The sequence below is a fragment of the Numenius arquata genome, chromosome 13, assembly GCF_964106895.1.
Source record: "Numenius arquata chromosome 13, bNumArq3.hap1.1, whole genome shotgun sequence".
In the NCBI taxonomy this organism is placed as follows: Eukaryota; Metazoa; Chordata; class Aves; order Charadriiformes; family Scolopacidae; genus Numenius; species Numenius arquata.
Window position 1 is genome coordinate 1,535,740 of NC_133588.1, and position 16,136 is coordinate 1,551,875.

General features: G+C 40.2%; 1 protein-coding gene across 3 annotated transcripts in view; it reads left to right on the forward strand.

Moving 5' to 3' along the window:
- The first annotated feature begins 912 nt into the window (after positions 1-912).
- The window catches only part of ESRP2 (epithelial splicing regulatory protein 2), a 44,859-nt gene continuing 29,635 nt past the window's right edge, over positions 913-16,136 (forward strand). For all 3 annotated transcript variants that reach the window (XM_074157944.1, XM_074157945.1, XM_074157946.1), the window contains exons 1-2: positions 913-1,047; positions 1,993-2,121. In XM_074157944.1, coding sequence (XP_074014045.1) covers positions 913-1,047; positions 1,993-2,121 — 264 coding nt within the window. The remainder of the gene's footprint in view (positions 1,048-1,992; positions 2,122-16,136) is intronic.

A 16,136-nucleotide genomic window follows, 5' to 3' on the forward strand; every position in this document is an offset into this window, starting at 1 on the left:
GGTTTTGTCATTACAAAGCCAAGCCACAGGTTGCATTTTAGCAACCGTTCCTGTATATTCTTCGCGTTTCCAAAAAAAAAACCAACCAAAACAAAAAGGGGGGGACCCTCTCTGAGCGGAGAGAGCCTCAGATAAACCCCCAAGCCCCCGCTTTAGGCCGGGCGAGGGGCGCTTCTCCGCGGGCGCGCAGCCGGAGCGCGCATCGTCCGCGCCCAGCGCCGGGCGGGATCCCGCAAAACTGAAAGCAGGTAGAGACACTTCCTGCAGAGGCAGAATTAAGGAGAGAGAAAGGGAGTTTTCCTCTGATCTCCCTCAAAAACCAATCAGGCCGGATCAGCCGGGCGTTGAGTCTCCCTCCGTCCCTCCTACACCTTTTCCCCGGGCCCAATGGCCTTGTCCCTCTGGGAGATTGACTCCAGTCACATGAGCTGCACCGGGGGCAGGTAACTCAGGAGAGGGGAAGGGGAAGGGGGAAGGGAAAAAAAAAAAAAAAAAGAGAGAGAAAAAAAAAAAAAAGCAAGCCCAAGCCCAGGCTGGGCTTCTGCCATGATGTCAGAGGGAAAGAAACCCACAGCCTGCTAATTTCACCTCCCAATCAGCCCCGGGAAGAAGATCACCGGGAACAGGTAGACATGCGAGCTTTCTCCATTTTTTTTTTTTTTTTTTTTTTTTTTTTGCCTCAAACACCCTTCCCTCCTGAATAGCTCTTTCTCTCCTCTTGATATTGTGACTCCTCGTTCGCTCCTTTCCCCTTTGATCACTTGGAGGTAGGGGGTGAGCCTTGTGGGATTTTTTTGTTCTTTTTTTTTTGTTTGTTTGTTTGTGTGTCTGTCTTTTTTTTCTTTTTTTTTTTTTTTTTCTCTCTTTTTTTTGACCTCTGCTTTTGATTGTAGTTGTTTCCCCCCTGTGGTCATGACGGCTTCGCACAGTGACTCTTTGGTGGTGTTGTTTGGGGCAACAGCTGGTGCATATGGGGCTAAACTGGGTTCGGATGAGAGGGAACTAATTCTCTTGGTGTGGCAAGTTGTGGATCTACCCAGCAAGAAGGTATGGCTTCGACCCCCGGTCCGAGGGCGCGTTCCCCGGGCGCAGGGCGAGCAGGCTGGCCCGCCCGCTCGCCGCCACCCCGGAGCCGTTTGTTCATTTCACAAATGCACCGAGGGGAGGGGAGGGGAGGGAGCGGGCCCCCCCCCCCCCCCCTGCCCGAGGGACATTCGCTCCTCGGGGGATTCACTTAAGAAGCTCCTTTTTCTGCCCTTTTAAGGGGTGAAGGAACTTCTTAAAGAAAGTTTGGCCGCTTCTACCCCCCTGCCCCCTTCCCCTTAGCTTCAAATTCGAAGCTTCAAATTCGAAGAGGTCTGCGGACTCGGGAGCTTTACAACAAAAAGCTGCCCCCGGTGGGCTCCAAACGTGCGTGCTTTCGTGGAAGCTCTCAGGGTAACCGTTGGACCCTTTGCGGCCTGCTGCGGGAGCATAGTTTGTTTTTTTTTTTAACCAATGTTTGGACAACCCTTAAGAGAATATTGACTCCTTTAATTTTTAGGCTAATCTGAAAATATGTTCTTTTTTTTTTATTATTATTATTTTTTTTCCCCAAAGCCCTATCCTAACCCAGAGCCCCCTAGAGATGAAGGGCTTTGATAAAACAAACGCGAGTCTCAATTTCAGGAGCAGACTGGGGCAGCTGCCTTACCGCGGTGTGATCTGCCCTTCGCAATTAGCGACTCCCGCGGAGACGGGCGCTGACTGCACGGGGCGTCCCACCAAACCCGGTTCCGGGGAGCGGAGAGCGCGGTTCTCCGGGGCGGGAGGGCGAGAGACCGAGGCAAAAGGTTTCGATTTGTGAAATCCACAAATGCTTTTTCTCACGGGGATGGTTACCGGGCCCGCCATCCCGCACCTTCCTGATTTTGCTGCAGTCTGAACGCATTGTTAAAAAGAGCCAATTCGGTTGTTCCTCACTTCTGTCCGTCGTTTCTTAACTGTTTTTAGGTAGGGACACTGCACAAATCCCTGGTGAAAGCAGACAATTTGGACTTAAGTGACCAGTGTCGCGAAGTGAGTGGCTTAACGCCAGAGGGACTGGGCAAAGCTGAGCCCCTGGACCGGGTTCTTCAACAGGTGAGGTGCTGCTGGTGGGAGCAGGGGCGATTCAGGGTGAAGCCTGGGAACGAGATTCAATTGGTTTGGTAAAAGGAATAGACTTTAATTTTGCCATTGACTTTGAAATCGCTAGCAAGTTCTTGTGCTTATTTTAAAGCTAACCCAAAAGAGACCATGGGAACCCCATAATTCTCAAACAGTTCTGTGCAATACCAGAATATTTTAGCTGATGCTGTAGTCCTTGGAAGGTATGGCCTTCTGATTATCTTAACGAGTCTACTTTTATTCCAAATTTCTCTTACTCAAGCCTTAAAAAAAGTAGGATGATAAGAGCACTACTCAATTTAGCAGTGCTAATCAAACTTTCAGAATTTTCGTGGTATTTTTTTGATCCACTGCAATAATAGGTATTAAAAAAACCTTTTCTCACTGTTTGTCTTGAAGTTGGTTCAACTCCTCAAAACTGTACGTTCATAAAACATCAGATGTGCTTGTCGTGTATCGCTCTTGTACAGATAAACTTAATTAGTTTAGTGGATTGTAAACTGATTAGGTTTTTTTCTACAATTTCTGTATTTTGCTCTTTGGCTCGCTTAATATCAAACTAAGACATTAAATCTGTAAGTTTGTGTGATCCTTGCATTTCAAGAGGTCCTAAGTTATCTAAAAATTTTAATGCAAGTAATGTATACGTACACAGTTCCTGAAAGTTTTTCATTTACTGTCTGTTCTATATACAAAGTGTGCTTGAATGGAAAAATACAATAGTGCATTTTTGTGTAACATATAAAGCTGGCTTTCCACACCTTGTCTGAATCATTCGAAGGTGTGTTTCAGCATGAAACTCGCTCAGGCAGTAGAACAGGTTCGTGTTGCTGTAACTTCTGGTGACACAGATAACTTGGCAGACGAGGTCCTAACCCTCTTTGATACTGAATGGTTAACACTTCACTCGGGAGCGAGTATCTTTGAAAATAGAAATGTGTAACTTTTATGTGTCTTAATCTGTCAACATTAGCTGCAGAAGGCATTTATTCTACTTGCACTAGTTTTGCTAGAGTCCGAGACCAAGGTGATTAGGTGATTTAATTTGTTGGATTTTTTTTTTTTTTTTTTTTTTTTTCTTAAGCTTCAAAATAACCCCTGAGAAAATGTGCAGCTGCAGGTTTGATCTTGTCCCAGATCTTGCACTAAAGACATCTGGAACAGCTTAGCCTAGTACGCTCTGTTTACCTTTATAACAGACACACTTTAATTATACTCAATACTTTATGAGAGATTGTATCTTATTGCCATAAATTGCACTGTAGGTGGGTCTGCTTTAGCAAATAAAAGGAAATACTACCTTTGTGTGTAGGTGGGCAGAGACTCTTGAGAAACAACAATTTTTTTCCTTTTTGTTTGGCATATCTATGCAACTAAATAATGATTTTGCTGTTAATTATTGGCTGTGAGTTGTGAGGTGGCCAGTTCCATCATATGTCTTCTGGAACACACTTTACCTGAACTCATCTCCCTTGCCCTCCTTTCCAGGTGTCCTGGCTCCGTGAGGAGTCATCCTCCCACTTGCAATAGTGGCAAAAAGCAAAATTCCGTATTCTTTAATAGTAAATCCTTCTCTGCATTTTTGAAGTTAAGTCCATTAAATATTTTAATTGCATCATGTTATTTTAAGGATGTCAGGTGTTTGTCAACACATACTCCCCCCCCCCCCCCCCCCAAGTTAAGTGTTTTGATTAGCAAAAGCACAGGTGGGTGAAGTGGTTATTTGAAAAGGAGGAGGAAAAGGAAGCAGACTTGTACCTTGATTTGAGATAACGTTATAGAGCATGTGAAATTAGCTTTCCACACCCTGTTTGGATTGTGGTAGAAAATTTGATGATGCAGCTGAAAATTGCTCACTTGAGCACACATCTCAGTCATGTAAATGAAAGTTTCAGTGCCTGTTTCTGCCTTTTGCCTTGGGTTCCCAGTCTCTACATGTAGAGGGAAGTGAGAATCGCTAAGCACAAATCCACTGTAACTTTTATCTGTGTTTCAGAGGTCTCTCCCAACCTCAACCATTTTGTGATTTGTAACTGGTAAACAGTAGATGAGCTATTGTGGGTCTGGAGTTTTTCCACTGACCACAGAAAGCCTCCTTCTGTTACTATTTAGTGAAATTTTCAGCAGTGACCGGGTCTACCAAAAGCCTGTAGTCTGTGGTTAAGTCTTTGCTCGTAACAAAGCACTTCAACAAATGATGCATCCTTTCAATTATAGTTCATATTCTTAACAGCGTTACAACTTGCATTACTCACTACTTGAGTTTGTCTTAAGAAATATGCTAAAACAGGGTTCCCCACCGATACGTTTTTGCTGTATAACTTTACAAAGTGAGGTTCTGAAGCACAGTGCCCCCCAAATAACGGATCTGTTTGTTGCAGTGTATGTTCTATACGCTTTGCTGCAAGTTTTTAAGTATTGTATTTGTCCAGGGTAATAAACATTTGATTCCACAGATGCTGGTGCATTTATGGGATCCAGCTATATTTTCTAATAGGCCATGTGCAATGTTCTGATAGCTCTGTTTTGGGTGAGGAGGGGGGATTCCAGTAATGTACAAACATTAGGGAGATATTACCTGAAGTCATAAAATGTGTGCCCTTTGGAAGCAGGCCGCTTGATGTATATAGTTCAAAATGGCATTAACAACTTACCTCTGTCGTTGGACCAATAATGGTGACCTTATAGCTGCTGACTGAGATGTGTTGTTTTAGTTGCAGAATGCTACTTAGTAGAAAAATGTGAGGATTTTTTTAACAAAGTAAGGAGGAGATGTCTTGTTCAAGTATGTTTTTGGAACTGATATATATATATATAACTGCTGGAGCTTTATGGTTTCACAGTTTCTAAGCTTTTAAGGGAGAAAATTATTTTCAGGTTGCTCTCTGAAACCTCGCAGGAATGGAGACTTGCTTTTAAAGAGCAAAACCAAAACGAACTTTGCCTTTCTCTCAGCCCCATTACTCTGTCATCAAAAAGCCGAGATCTTCATGTGCTTCTCTGATTCTAGCCATGGGGGTTCTAAGTTAAAGATCGAATACTAAGTTGAAAGTGTTGTGGATTTCTTAATCCTTCCCATGTAGAAAACCTGGCTGAATCAGCATGACTTGCCTTAAGACATGTTGCTTTTCTTTTGTGAGGCACTATTTGCATGTCTCCCTGACAAAGGATAAGTCTAAGAAGAGCTAATAATTTTGGAAAGCTGTCTGCAGTATTTAGCTGTAATTACCATCCTACTTTGAACAATACACATAAAAAGGGAGAGGTTCTCATGAGAGCTGGGTCTGCTTTTGGACCTATTGGAAGCATCCAAATTTCATTTATAGATTGACATTTAAGTATTAAAAAACTGTTTGAAAGAGTGTCCTGGTCTTGCCGATCTTTCATGGCATTGTGCTTTGTATCCAATACATCAGTTCAATTCATATTCTTAAACGGAAAGACAGAGCCGGGCCTTTTCCCCCCAGCTCTCAAAAACTGCACAAATTGAAAATACTGAGGGGTTGCCACAGGTGATAGTGAATTAGCAGTTCTCTAAAGCATGTTAGTGTGCCAATTGATCACCCGGCTGAGCTGCAGGTGCAATTTATTTTCTCACATATCAACAAATTCAGCAAGAAACAAGCTGGTTAGATGAGCATTTGGAAACAAATGGGGTGGGGGGAGAGGTGGAAGAACCAGTGAATTCCTCTAACCTGATAAACCGGTTGCAACTTTTTTTTTTTTCTTTTTAAGAGAAACTCGTTCTGCAGCCTCTTCTTCACAAAGTGCTAGTAGAAAGGTTTGTTGGCTGGCTTGCCAGCTGTCACACCTTCATTTTGGATAAATGATTTTTTTTTTTTAATATTTTTTTAATACGTCTCTGAACCTTCAGACTGCAGAAAAGAGCCTGAAAATGCTGGGTAATTTTTTTTAAAATTAATCTTATTTTATTAGTTTCGTGGTTGGTCTTCCAACTCCAGAGTATTTGGTGACTGCAACACCTCAATAAAACTCCTAGAAGAGTCTGTGTTTTGGAATATTTGCTGGGTCTGAGTTCTGTAGCTGTGGAGCAGGTGTTTGGCAAACCTTTGGCAAGTGTTACTGAGCAGGCTGTTCTCTCCACAACAAATACTCGGGGTGTAGTTTCACAAGATTTGGCTTCAGCCGTGAAGCCAGCTTCTTTCCTGCCCCTGCACGGTACTTTTGCCATCTTTTTGTTGTGTCAGTAAAACTCTTTGTGAAGCTGTGCTGTAAACAGGATCACTGAAATGAGCAGGTAGGGTGGGAACTTCTAAGCTGCTTTGCTGTCCAAGCTCATGTCCCGTGAAACTGCACCCTTTGGTTGTATTTTCATGATCCAACATGTTTGATGGCGATACCAGCTTAAGGTATTTCTGCCCCCGCATTGTGTTCTCAAGCTGCAGTTGTATGAAAACTTCTTAGTGGCACCTTTTACGTAGGTAGGTGCTGCTACATGGACCTCCCTCACCTGTGGTCTGCCAATGGAAAAGTTTTTATGTATTAAACTGGAGCAGGGTGCTGTTCTGAGTTAAAACAGTTTTGGAGCGGTTCTGTCTGACGTATGGCAGGTGATGTAGTTTTTCTGTGGGCAGCCGTAGCGCCGAGGTGTGGGCAAGCAGCGCGGGTGAAAGGAGAGAAAGGTTTTAAGACAGATTGGCCACCAAGCAGTTTGCATTGTGAAACTGTGGCCTTGGCTGGGTGTCAGCAGGGAGTGGTGAGGATTTCCTGACAGACACAAGGTGGCCTTCAGGTTGTTCTCCCTTACGGGAGAGCTGAGTGTACTTATGCATGGCTCTTACTATATATTAGCATCTAATAACTCTCTATTTCCATTTATATACTTAGAAGAACATTAGTTAAATTATATTTAATACCAAATATTGGAATATAGTCAGTCTTTATTGTGGGGAAGTAGGGATGTGCTAATGCTTTCTGTAGCTGCAGGCTGTTACAGAGTGAGATTTTTTTTTTTCTTTAGCAGTGAAAATGGATGGCTAACTTGTGTTTCAGAACCCTAGTTGTAATTCTGCTCTTGATGGTATGGGCAAACTATTTTTCCCTTTACAAATTCTCTGTGCTACCCGGCTCCCACTACGTTATGACTGAAACACACACATCTGTTCTCAAAACCAGAGAAGAGTTAGTACCAGAAACAGTTCCTCTGTCACATATATAATATATATACATGAATATACATATGTAGATCATGTGAATGCATTTGTTATTGCTAGCATTAATCTTCTATTGGGTTTTGTGGAAAAGCAGTGCCCTTACCTTCTCTGAAGGCTGCAGTACTGAAATCCCTGAGTATTCCTACAAACCTTGCTTTGTTCCTATATTAAGGTGCATTTCACTTCGGAACGAGCAGAGAATTAGATAAAGGAATTTGTCTAAAGCTGCGTATTCTTTTCTTTGCAAGCATAAAAATGCGGTGGTCTTGGTTAGCTGGGGGCTATCTTCTTTTAAAATTCAAAGTGCCAGTATTCATTAGAAGTGAATAATTTGGCCCGGTGGTATGAGAATGAGCCTGAGCAGACTTCTTATGACAGCAGGTGCTGCTGCTTGTTCTGGTGAAGTTAAAACAGTAGCATTAAATCTCTTACCAAGCCTGAGTGGATTAGCATATATAGAAAAACAAACTTTGCTATGACCTGTGCAGCACAGCTTGAAATGCTTGTGTTCTCACTGAGTGGTGATGCGAGCTGTTTGAAAACTCTGCCACTACCACGTGTGGATGTTCTCGCAGCTCTAATGTTATATCTGAATACTTGAATTTCACTTGAAATTGTGGGTTTTTTAAAGTCGTTGGAAGACGGTAAAACATAGGGTAGAAGCCTTTTAATGCAAAGATTGCTGGATTACATGATCCTCAAAGACTTTGAATTTCTCTCCTCTAACGTGCTGCAAGTAGCTACTGAAAAGGTCACTGGAAATATGTTAATGAGCTATTGTCAGGGTTTTCAAAAGTGGCTGAGGAGTAACAAATGGGGAATAAAGGATTTGTAGTCCACCGTTTTGACAGTAGGTACACATGTAGTGCTTCTACAGTTCTTACATGTTAACATGGAAGCATCTCGGCAAGCTTTGTGTGGGTACTCTGGATTGTCTGCGAACTGCACCAGTTTCCCTCTTCCCCGGTAGCATTTTGGCTGGTTCTTGGCACAGCTTTTGAAAGGCTTGCACAGTTTTTTTTGCATCTGTGCGTCGGCTTACTTGGAGTTTTTTGGTTAGTTTTCTTTTTCTTTCCTTTTTAAAAAACAAAACACCTTTAAGTTATGTGCAGAAGGGCTGGGGTAGCGAAGTGCTGCCAAAGGAAGGCAACAGTTCCGTCAGCGTGTTGCAGCGCTTCTTTGCTGAACAGTTAGGTTGGAGAGTGACGCATAGATGCTGGAACTGATATTGCTAGCAAAGCAGTGGTGTGGCCAGAACTAAAAATGCTGATTGGAGATTAATTTTTTCTTTAGCAGCATAATGTCAGCCCTCTTTTATTTTATGATTTATATGGTTCAAATTGGAACTTTTATGTCTCTTAAGTAGAAACATAAACAGTAACTCTCCTTCTTCCTCACATTCATGTCTTTGCCTTCTCCTGTCTGCTCTGGAAAACGTCTTTTTTTTTTTTTTCTTCATAGTAGTTGCTTCTTTGCGTAAAACCTGCAGAGATATCATGCTGCTGTTTTCCCTCACGATCAGTTTCTGCTAGCTACAACCTTATTTCAAGAAAGGAGGAAAATATCAATACTCTGAAAGGCAACTTCATGTGTGTGTCCTGAGAAGGTACTGAATCAGAAGTTGTGTTTGCTCTACAAACCGTTTTTTAGTGATTTGTTCTGATTAATTCTGTTGATGTTCTTTAAAGAGTTCACAACTTACATGGGTATATTTCTATACAATAGCTCTGTTCTTGCTTTGTATATAAACAGCTGCTTTACTAATCTGTCCTTCATTCATTAAATCCATATGCTGTGAATGTAGATGTGAGTTATAAGATAAATATTATGCAAAGGGTGGAGGTAATTGAAATTTAAATGCTCACCACATGATAAGTGACAAAACAACAAAAAACCCCACCAACCCTGACTCTTCTCCCAAACTTCCATTTAAAAATACTTTGGTTTTTCTTCCCCCCTGCTACCTTCCCTTGTAGAGCTGCAGTGGGCAGAGAGGGGCAAAAAGTGTTGAGAAACGGGTGTTGTATTAGCACTAAAATGTTGGAAAGAAACTTAATTTTAAGATTAAGAAACAGTTGTAGTCTCTTTTGCAAAAATTTGGCTCCTGTGATGATTTTGGACACCCATTAGCTGAAAAGAAAGTGTTCTATTACTAGAACTCTAGGACAGTCTCTCAATTGTGTTATCGTTCTTACTGAATTGAAATCAACATGTAATTAGTGGTGTTTCCATTCTCTGGCTCTAATTCTAGAGAAATTTAAGCATGTGTTTTAACATAATGAATTGTGTAGATGTTGGCAATGTGTGAAATTAAACATCTTTACAGAAATTATGGCAGAATCGCTTTCCAGATAAGTAATTCTGTTGCAGTGAATTGCACCAAGAGTACAGCAGAGCTATAGTATGCAACTTGAAAAATAAAAGTGTGAAAACCACTGTGGAGGTTTACTTTGTAAGTAGATCTTATTGTAGCTGTGTACCTGAAAGTTAATTTAGGAGTCCTTTGCAGCTGAAGAGAGGCACAAAACAGTGTATAACACATCAAACATCTTGAATCAAATAACTATTGGATTGGAGGGGGATGTGTGAGAACTGGGAAGTGCGGAGCAGTCACTAGAACATGACTATGACAGAGCTTTGGGGTTTGCTTCATTGGTTGATTACTCAAGTGTGTTAGCCAATGTTATTTCTTACAGCAGAATTAAACTGTTACAGGATGAACTTTTGCTTATTGTAAAGCATGTGAAATGGCACCATGTAAATATGAAGCGAGGGAGAAGAAAACTGCTGCTCTTGTGGTATGCTTAAAGAAAGAAATGGAAATATAAATAAATCCCCTCTTCCTATAAACCTCAGAGGCTGAGAATTGATCACAAGAAGCTGTGTGACTTCCTATTCCAGACAGCTCATATCAAGTCTTTTCTGTTATAATGAACTCACTTTGAAAATAAGAAGCTACCTGAAAGAGACGATGTAGTTCTGTAGGAGCAAGCAACATCTAAATAACATTATTTAGTCCTTACTCTGTAGGCAGGTCTGAATCTTGAAGGCTAAGTGTAGAGTCTGATCTTATTCGGTTAAGAACAGCTAAAATCTTACCGATAATAATATCTTACTCTCATTTTCCCTTTTATCAAACACAATCAATTCCTGATGCATGGGATTGCTGCCCATGCAGCAACTGTGACTTCAAAATTTCAGAGATTAAAGGCAAACTGATTTAGGGATCTATTTCCACTTCTCCTTTATATTTTTGTGAAGGCATGTTGAACAAGAAAGGGAAAACTCCCTTTTTCTCAAGCAGACTAGAGCCAGTTTATAAAGTTACAGTTTGTTGTTTCTTTTTTTTTTTTTTTTAAGCTGACATTTATAAGGATTTGAGCAAGAATCATATGTATTCTGAAATAAGCAAATACACTTCATGGATCTCAAGACTGTTATTCCGTGCCTATGTTATTCTTACAGTATAAGTTTAAAGGAGAGGCAGGAATATGAAAGAACCTTGAAGAAAACTGAATTGTGGATAAAATGTATGTCTTCTTTCTTTTTATGTCTCCTCTTTTTTTACTTTCCCTGGATACTACTACAAAAACAACCTGAAAAAAAAAATAGAAAAAAAATGTTTTAATTTTGCAGGTATTGGCTCTTCTCCTCCAACTGGTTAATCTTGCCCTACAAACAATGAGGTAGTGTTGAGTAAATAGAGCAGTACCATGCATTACAGTCAATAGACCCAGTGCTAAAGATCACATTGCTAATGAAAGTTTGTCCTTGAAACAGAGGTAAGTGGGAGTGGGGGAGGTATAGAACACTGAGAGAGAGAGCTTGTGCTTAAATCAAGACTTTAGGAAATACTGCAGTCACGGCATTAATTAAAACCTAGAGTTTGGAAAGTATGTTCAACCTTGTCTTTCAGGCTGTAATGACTTGCTCTGTGAGTTGAGCTGATAGCAAGCAGCCTGTGAGGAGTGTGAGGCACCTTTGTAATCCTGCTTGAAATGTAGGTAAAAGGTTGACAGAGTATGGGTTTTTGTTTTTTGCATTACTAATAATCAGTTTCCTTTTGCTTGAAGACAGACTCATGAGCAATCTATGCTAATAAATGCTAAGGTGTTCTGCAAGTTATGCATCTTTTTTGTATTATTTGGGTGTTTTGTTTTTTTTTTTTTTTTTTGATAGCTAGTGGCCTCTTTCATACAGGTTAATTTAAAGATGAAAACGTATTTTTTTCTCAGTAACTGTTTCCTTATTTAGCAGTTTCCTGGCACATAATATAGTAGTAAAGTAAGTCCAGGAACTGCAATTCTTCTGTTGCTGGACTAGGGTGCTTTATCTTACACAAGGCTAACTTCGAGTAGCTTATTTGTGGAGTACTCTGCATATTTCAGCACTCTCTTATTAAAACAGGTTGTGCTTCTGAAGATAAAAGCTCTGACATTTAGATGGCCTGAACCCTGGTCTTGCCTTTTATGCTTAATGCATTACCTGAATTAGATGCTGGAGATACCATAGCTGGAAAGCATGCAAATAATCTGGTGTTATAAACTTCCATCTAAGAAATAATTAATCAAAAACAGTCATAAAATGCTCAAGTGGCATGGCTTGGACAGATCTTTGTCTTGGCAGAGGGTTAGATTTTTGCATTCTTTCCTAGGAAGAATTAAAACTTTTAGTTAGCTATTGTTTACTTTGTTGTAGAAAGACCCAGGCCCAATTGAAATGAGCTGAAGAAAGAAATAATGTGGAAGTTTCACCCCTAGGAGAGTTTATCATGGTACTGAGTCACGATGGTCTGTTTTCTATGCTCTACAAACTCTCACTGGACAGACAGAGCATGACAACTGTTTCTCTGTTTCTGTATTTCATATTCTACTTGTTGCTGAACCATACTAAACAAACCTATTTTTATGCAGAAAATTAGCTATAGACGACCATCACCTAAGCTTAGTTTCCAGTCCCTCTATGTAGTTCTGAAGGAGTATGATGCATTTTAAAGTACTTTTCTGTGTTTTGTTGAATGGAAGGATGTGATAAACTCAAAGAGTACCTTCCTCTTTTCTTCCTTGAACTCTTGCAGTCATTATAAGACGTATATGAAGGCTGTGTGCCTTCCTGACTTGAGAACTCTGTGGTGACCTGTGTGATGACAATGAGGAGGAGGACAGGGTGGTATTACTTCCACGATCTTCGGCTTCCCAACAAAGTAAAAGATATAAGTGGATATCTTAAATAGCTTTAAAAATATAATTCTGGCTTTTTAACTACTTCTTTTGAAGATTTTTGATATTTGGCATTTTATGGCAGAAGCCCAAGCATAGGATAGTTGAGACCTTAACTGTTACCTTTGTTAGCTCATGCCACAGGTGGAAAAGAATTCGTTTCCTTCTATGAGAAAGGCAACAGTGTAAGTTTATGTCTATACAGACACCCAGTGTAGACGGAACCATTTTGGAACAGCAGCAGGATGTGTGGTACCTGGCACCTGGCTTGCTGTTGTTGGACCTCTATTAGGGAGAGAATATGAAATGACAACAAGATTAGTAGGTAGTAAGAAGCAACATAATATACTTGAGGAGAAGACAGTGCTTGAAGCTCAGTGCCATATCCTGCATCTCCTTGACACTTAAGGAGAGCAAACCTGCTCACAGAATCATAGAACGGTTAGAGTTGGAAGGGGCCTTAAAGATCATTGAGTTCCAGCCCCCCTGCCATGGGCAGGGACACCTCCACTAGAGCAGGTCGCTCAAAGCCCCATCCAGCCTGGCCTTGAACCCCTCCAGGGATGGGGCATCTTGCAAATTCCAAAGTTGGATGGAAACTCTGACTGGTTTGGGGTAATATATACGTAGCTCTCTCTCCCTCTAGTACATTTATGGTGGCCATTGTGACCGATTACTCATTCGGTTATTTAATACAATTTATATACCTTAATAGGCGTAAGGTGATATGTAAGTGGACTGGTCATACTGAGCACAGTTACATTGTCTGTGGTATGCTGGAAATTAATGTCATGCTTCTGTCCAGGCCAGTCTTCAGTCACTAATCTTGGTCATTAGTGTTCAGTAGAGCAAAAAATTGCTTTCCTCTTAATAGGAGAAATTAAACCGGCGATATTGTTTTTGAACATTTCTAGTGAGTGGACCTGGGCTGCCTCTGTCATCTTCTACAAGTTCCCCCTGCAAAAAAATAAAACCAAGGGGCAATTTATTTGTCATGTTTATGTCTGAATAGTATCTAAATACAGTATATTTTTCCTATTTTGCTAGAAGGGAAAAAAAGTTATCTGCAGCTTATGGCTGCACTGTGGCCTTACGCTTTTTTTTTTTTTTTTCCCCCATGCAGCAATTTCAGTACAAGGTCACCACATATCCATTATCAGCCATGTGGAATAGCAGTTAACAGATGAATAAAGGCAAGGGCTTACTATAGGATTCTCTGTTTAAAAAGTTACCTAGCACAATAAAGGGTTATCATACTTGTAAATACTGCTGAAATGCAGTCTGTGCACCTCCCGGTAGTATTGGCATGCTTTAAATTCCTCCATTGCATGGATAAAGCTGACATTATCACCAGGATTTGAAGAGTGAAGGAGCAGAAAACTGCCCATGGAGAGTATTGTAAATAAATGTGAAACCCTCAGGAGTGTAGGGCCTGAGGCACAAAGTCCAAGTGAAAATATTTCCTGAAGTTGACATGTCATGGTATGTTCTGTGTGTTCAACTTTGTATACCAAACCCATGGCTTCTTACGCTTGAGTTTTCTCATGCTGCATTAGAGCCTTTAAGTCTTAAGGGACACTTCAAGATTGATTGTTTTCTCAGTGGTACTCCGCTCTTGCTTATGTTTTGGTGGTTTCAGTGTAGCTGCAGAGTAGGCAAAACAGAGAGAGGCACCAAAAAGTTCAGAGAATCACACAATAGCTGAGGTTGGAAGGAACCTATAGATGTTGTCTAGTGCGACCCCTGAAAGCAGGGTCAGCTAGAGCAGGCTGCCAAGGATGTTGGCCAGTTGGGTCTGGAATACCTCTAAGGATGGAGACTCTGTAGCTTCTCTGGGCAGCCTGTTTCAGTGTTCAACCCCTGGAGATCTTTCAGGAACCGCATCTGCAACTCTGTATTTGGTTTCAGGTGTTCTCTGGCAATAAATCATAGAGGGCGTTCTGTAAAATCAGGCTTTGAGGCAAGAACTGCAATATCTCTGCCTGTTGAAGCAGGACTTGTAGTTGAGAATCTTCAGAGAGACCTTCTGGGGGATTGTCATTTGTTTCCCACGCTTCTCTTACCTGAAAGAAGACAGATCGTTGTTACGCGCTTTATGCTACAAGCAAAGAATAACCCACACTAAAGGCCTAAAAGACAGACTGAAGGTCTAATGTGACCTACACTAGTGCCTAATAAGTGATGTTGTTTTTTTTTTTTTTAACACAAGTGAGATTGAATATCGTATACGGTTATAAACAAAGCATATGTGATGTTTCTTGCAAAATGGTAGTATATATGATGTTAATGTGTGAAGTATTTGGTCTCATTGCCAGGGGAGCTGCAATTAGAAAAGTTTAACATCTCTTTCTATTGCCATTTCATGCACCAAAGTGCGAGAGTATACTCTGATATTTCTGGATTGAAAAAGTGCTTTATATGGTTGCTACTTCAGTTGTTTCTACAACATAAAACACTGCTATATATGTGTGAGTCTATAGATCTTATGGTATGATTGACTTGTTTTGGTAAATTCTATTTGATAATCTGTCTGATAGACTACAAGCTATAGTTCTTAAACTTCATTATGCTAATAAAATGTAACAGATTTCAGGATTTAAATGTTGAGAAATACGATGTATTTAAATTTAGAAATAATATTATAAATTTAGAAAGTCTGAATTGTTAGATGTGCAAACATGAAAGTTCAACTGATCTGATGAGATTTTTAATATTATAATTTATGTCACTATATATAATTCTATACATAAATATATGTATATGTACACAGAGATCTATGTATCTCTATATTAGAGCTGCCTGCCTGTAATGGTTTCTGTGCTGCCCTCCACCTGTTTTTCTAATAATGTATTACCAGAGGAAGTCTCTTATATAGGTAAAATAATTTGCAAAAGAGTTCTAAAATAGATCTCTAGCTTCTGCTTCACATGGAGATGTGCACTGGTCAGAGTGGAAGTTTATTCTTGATTTCTTAAATTGAATATGGAAAAAAAAAAAAGAACACATGTAGCTAAATTTCCAAGCGTGAACATGAGAGATGTAGACAGTTCACATTTACGTGTCTCGGATAAGACTGTTTTAATCTCAAACAGTGTATTTTACAGCCCCGTGGAGTGTATTTTCACTTTCTCTAGGACAGTTACGTATTAGTAATAGGATTTCTTTAAGATCAAGGGAATATATTGGAATATATGAGCCTAAGTGAGCCAAAATAACTTCTAGTCTAAGTTATTCTTGACAGTTTTCCTTTTAATAATGACAAAAAGATGTCACTCCTGAATAAGTTTTGGGTTTTGTGGTGTGGTGTTTTTTTGTTGTTGTTTAGAGGTGGGGTTTTTTGTTTTGTTTTTTTCTGTGTTGTGTTTTTTTTTAAAAGTGATCTAGAATGTTAAGCCTGTTCAATTTTTTTTTTTTTTTTGACAGGTTTATCTCAAATCAAGTATCATCTCTCTGTATCATGTCTTAATATTTGGCTGGACCAGGTGAATTTGTCCTCCCACTTGTCTAAAGATAGCACAGAAGTCAAAATGAGCACTTTTTGATTTGCTGGTTTGGCAGGAACTTGATCATGTATTCATGTGTCACCAAATTGTTA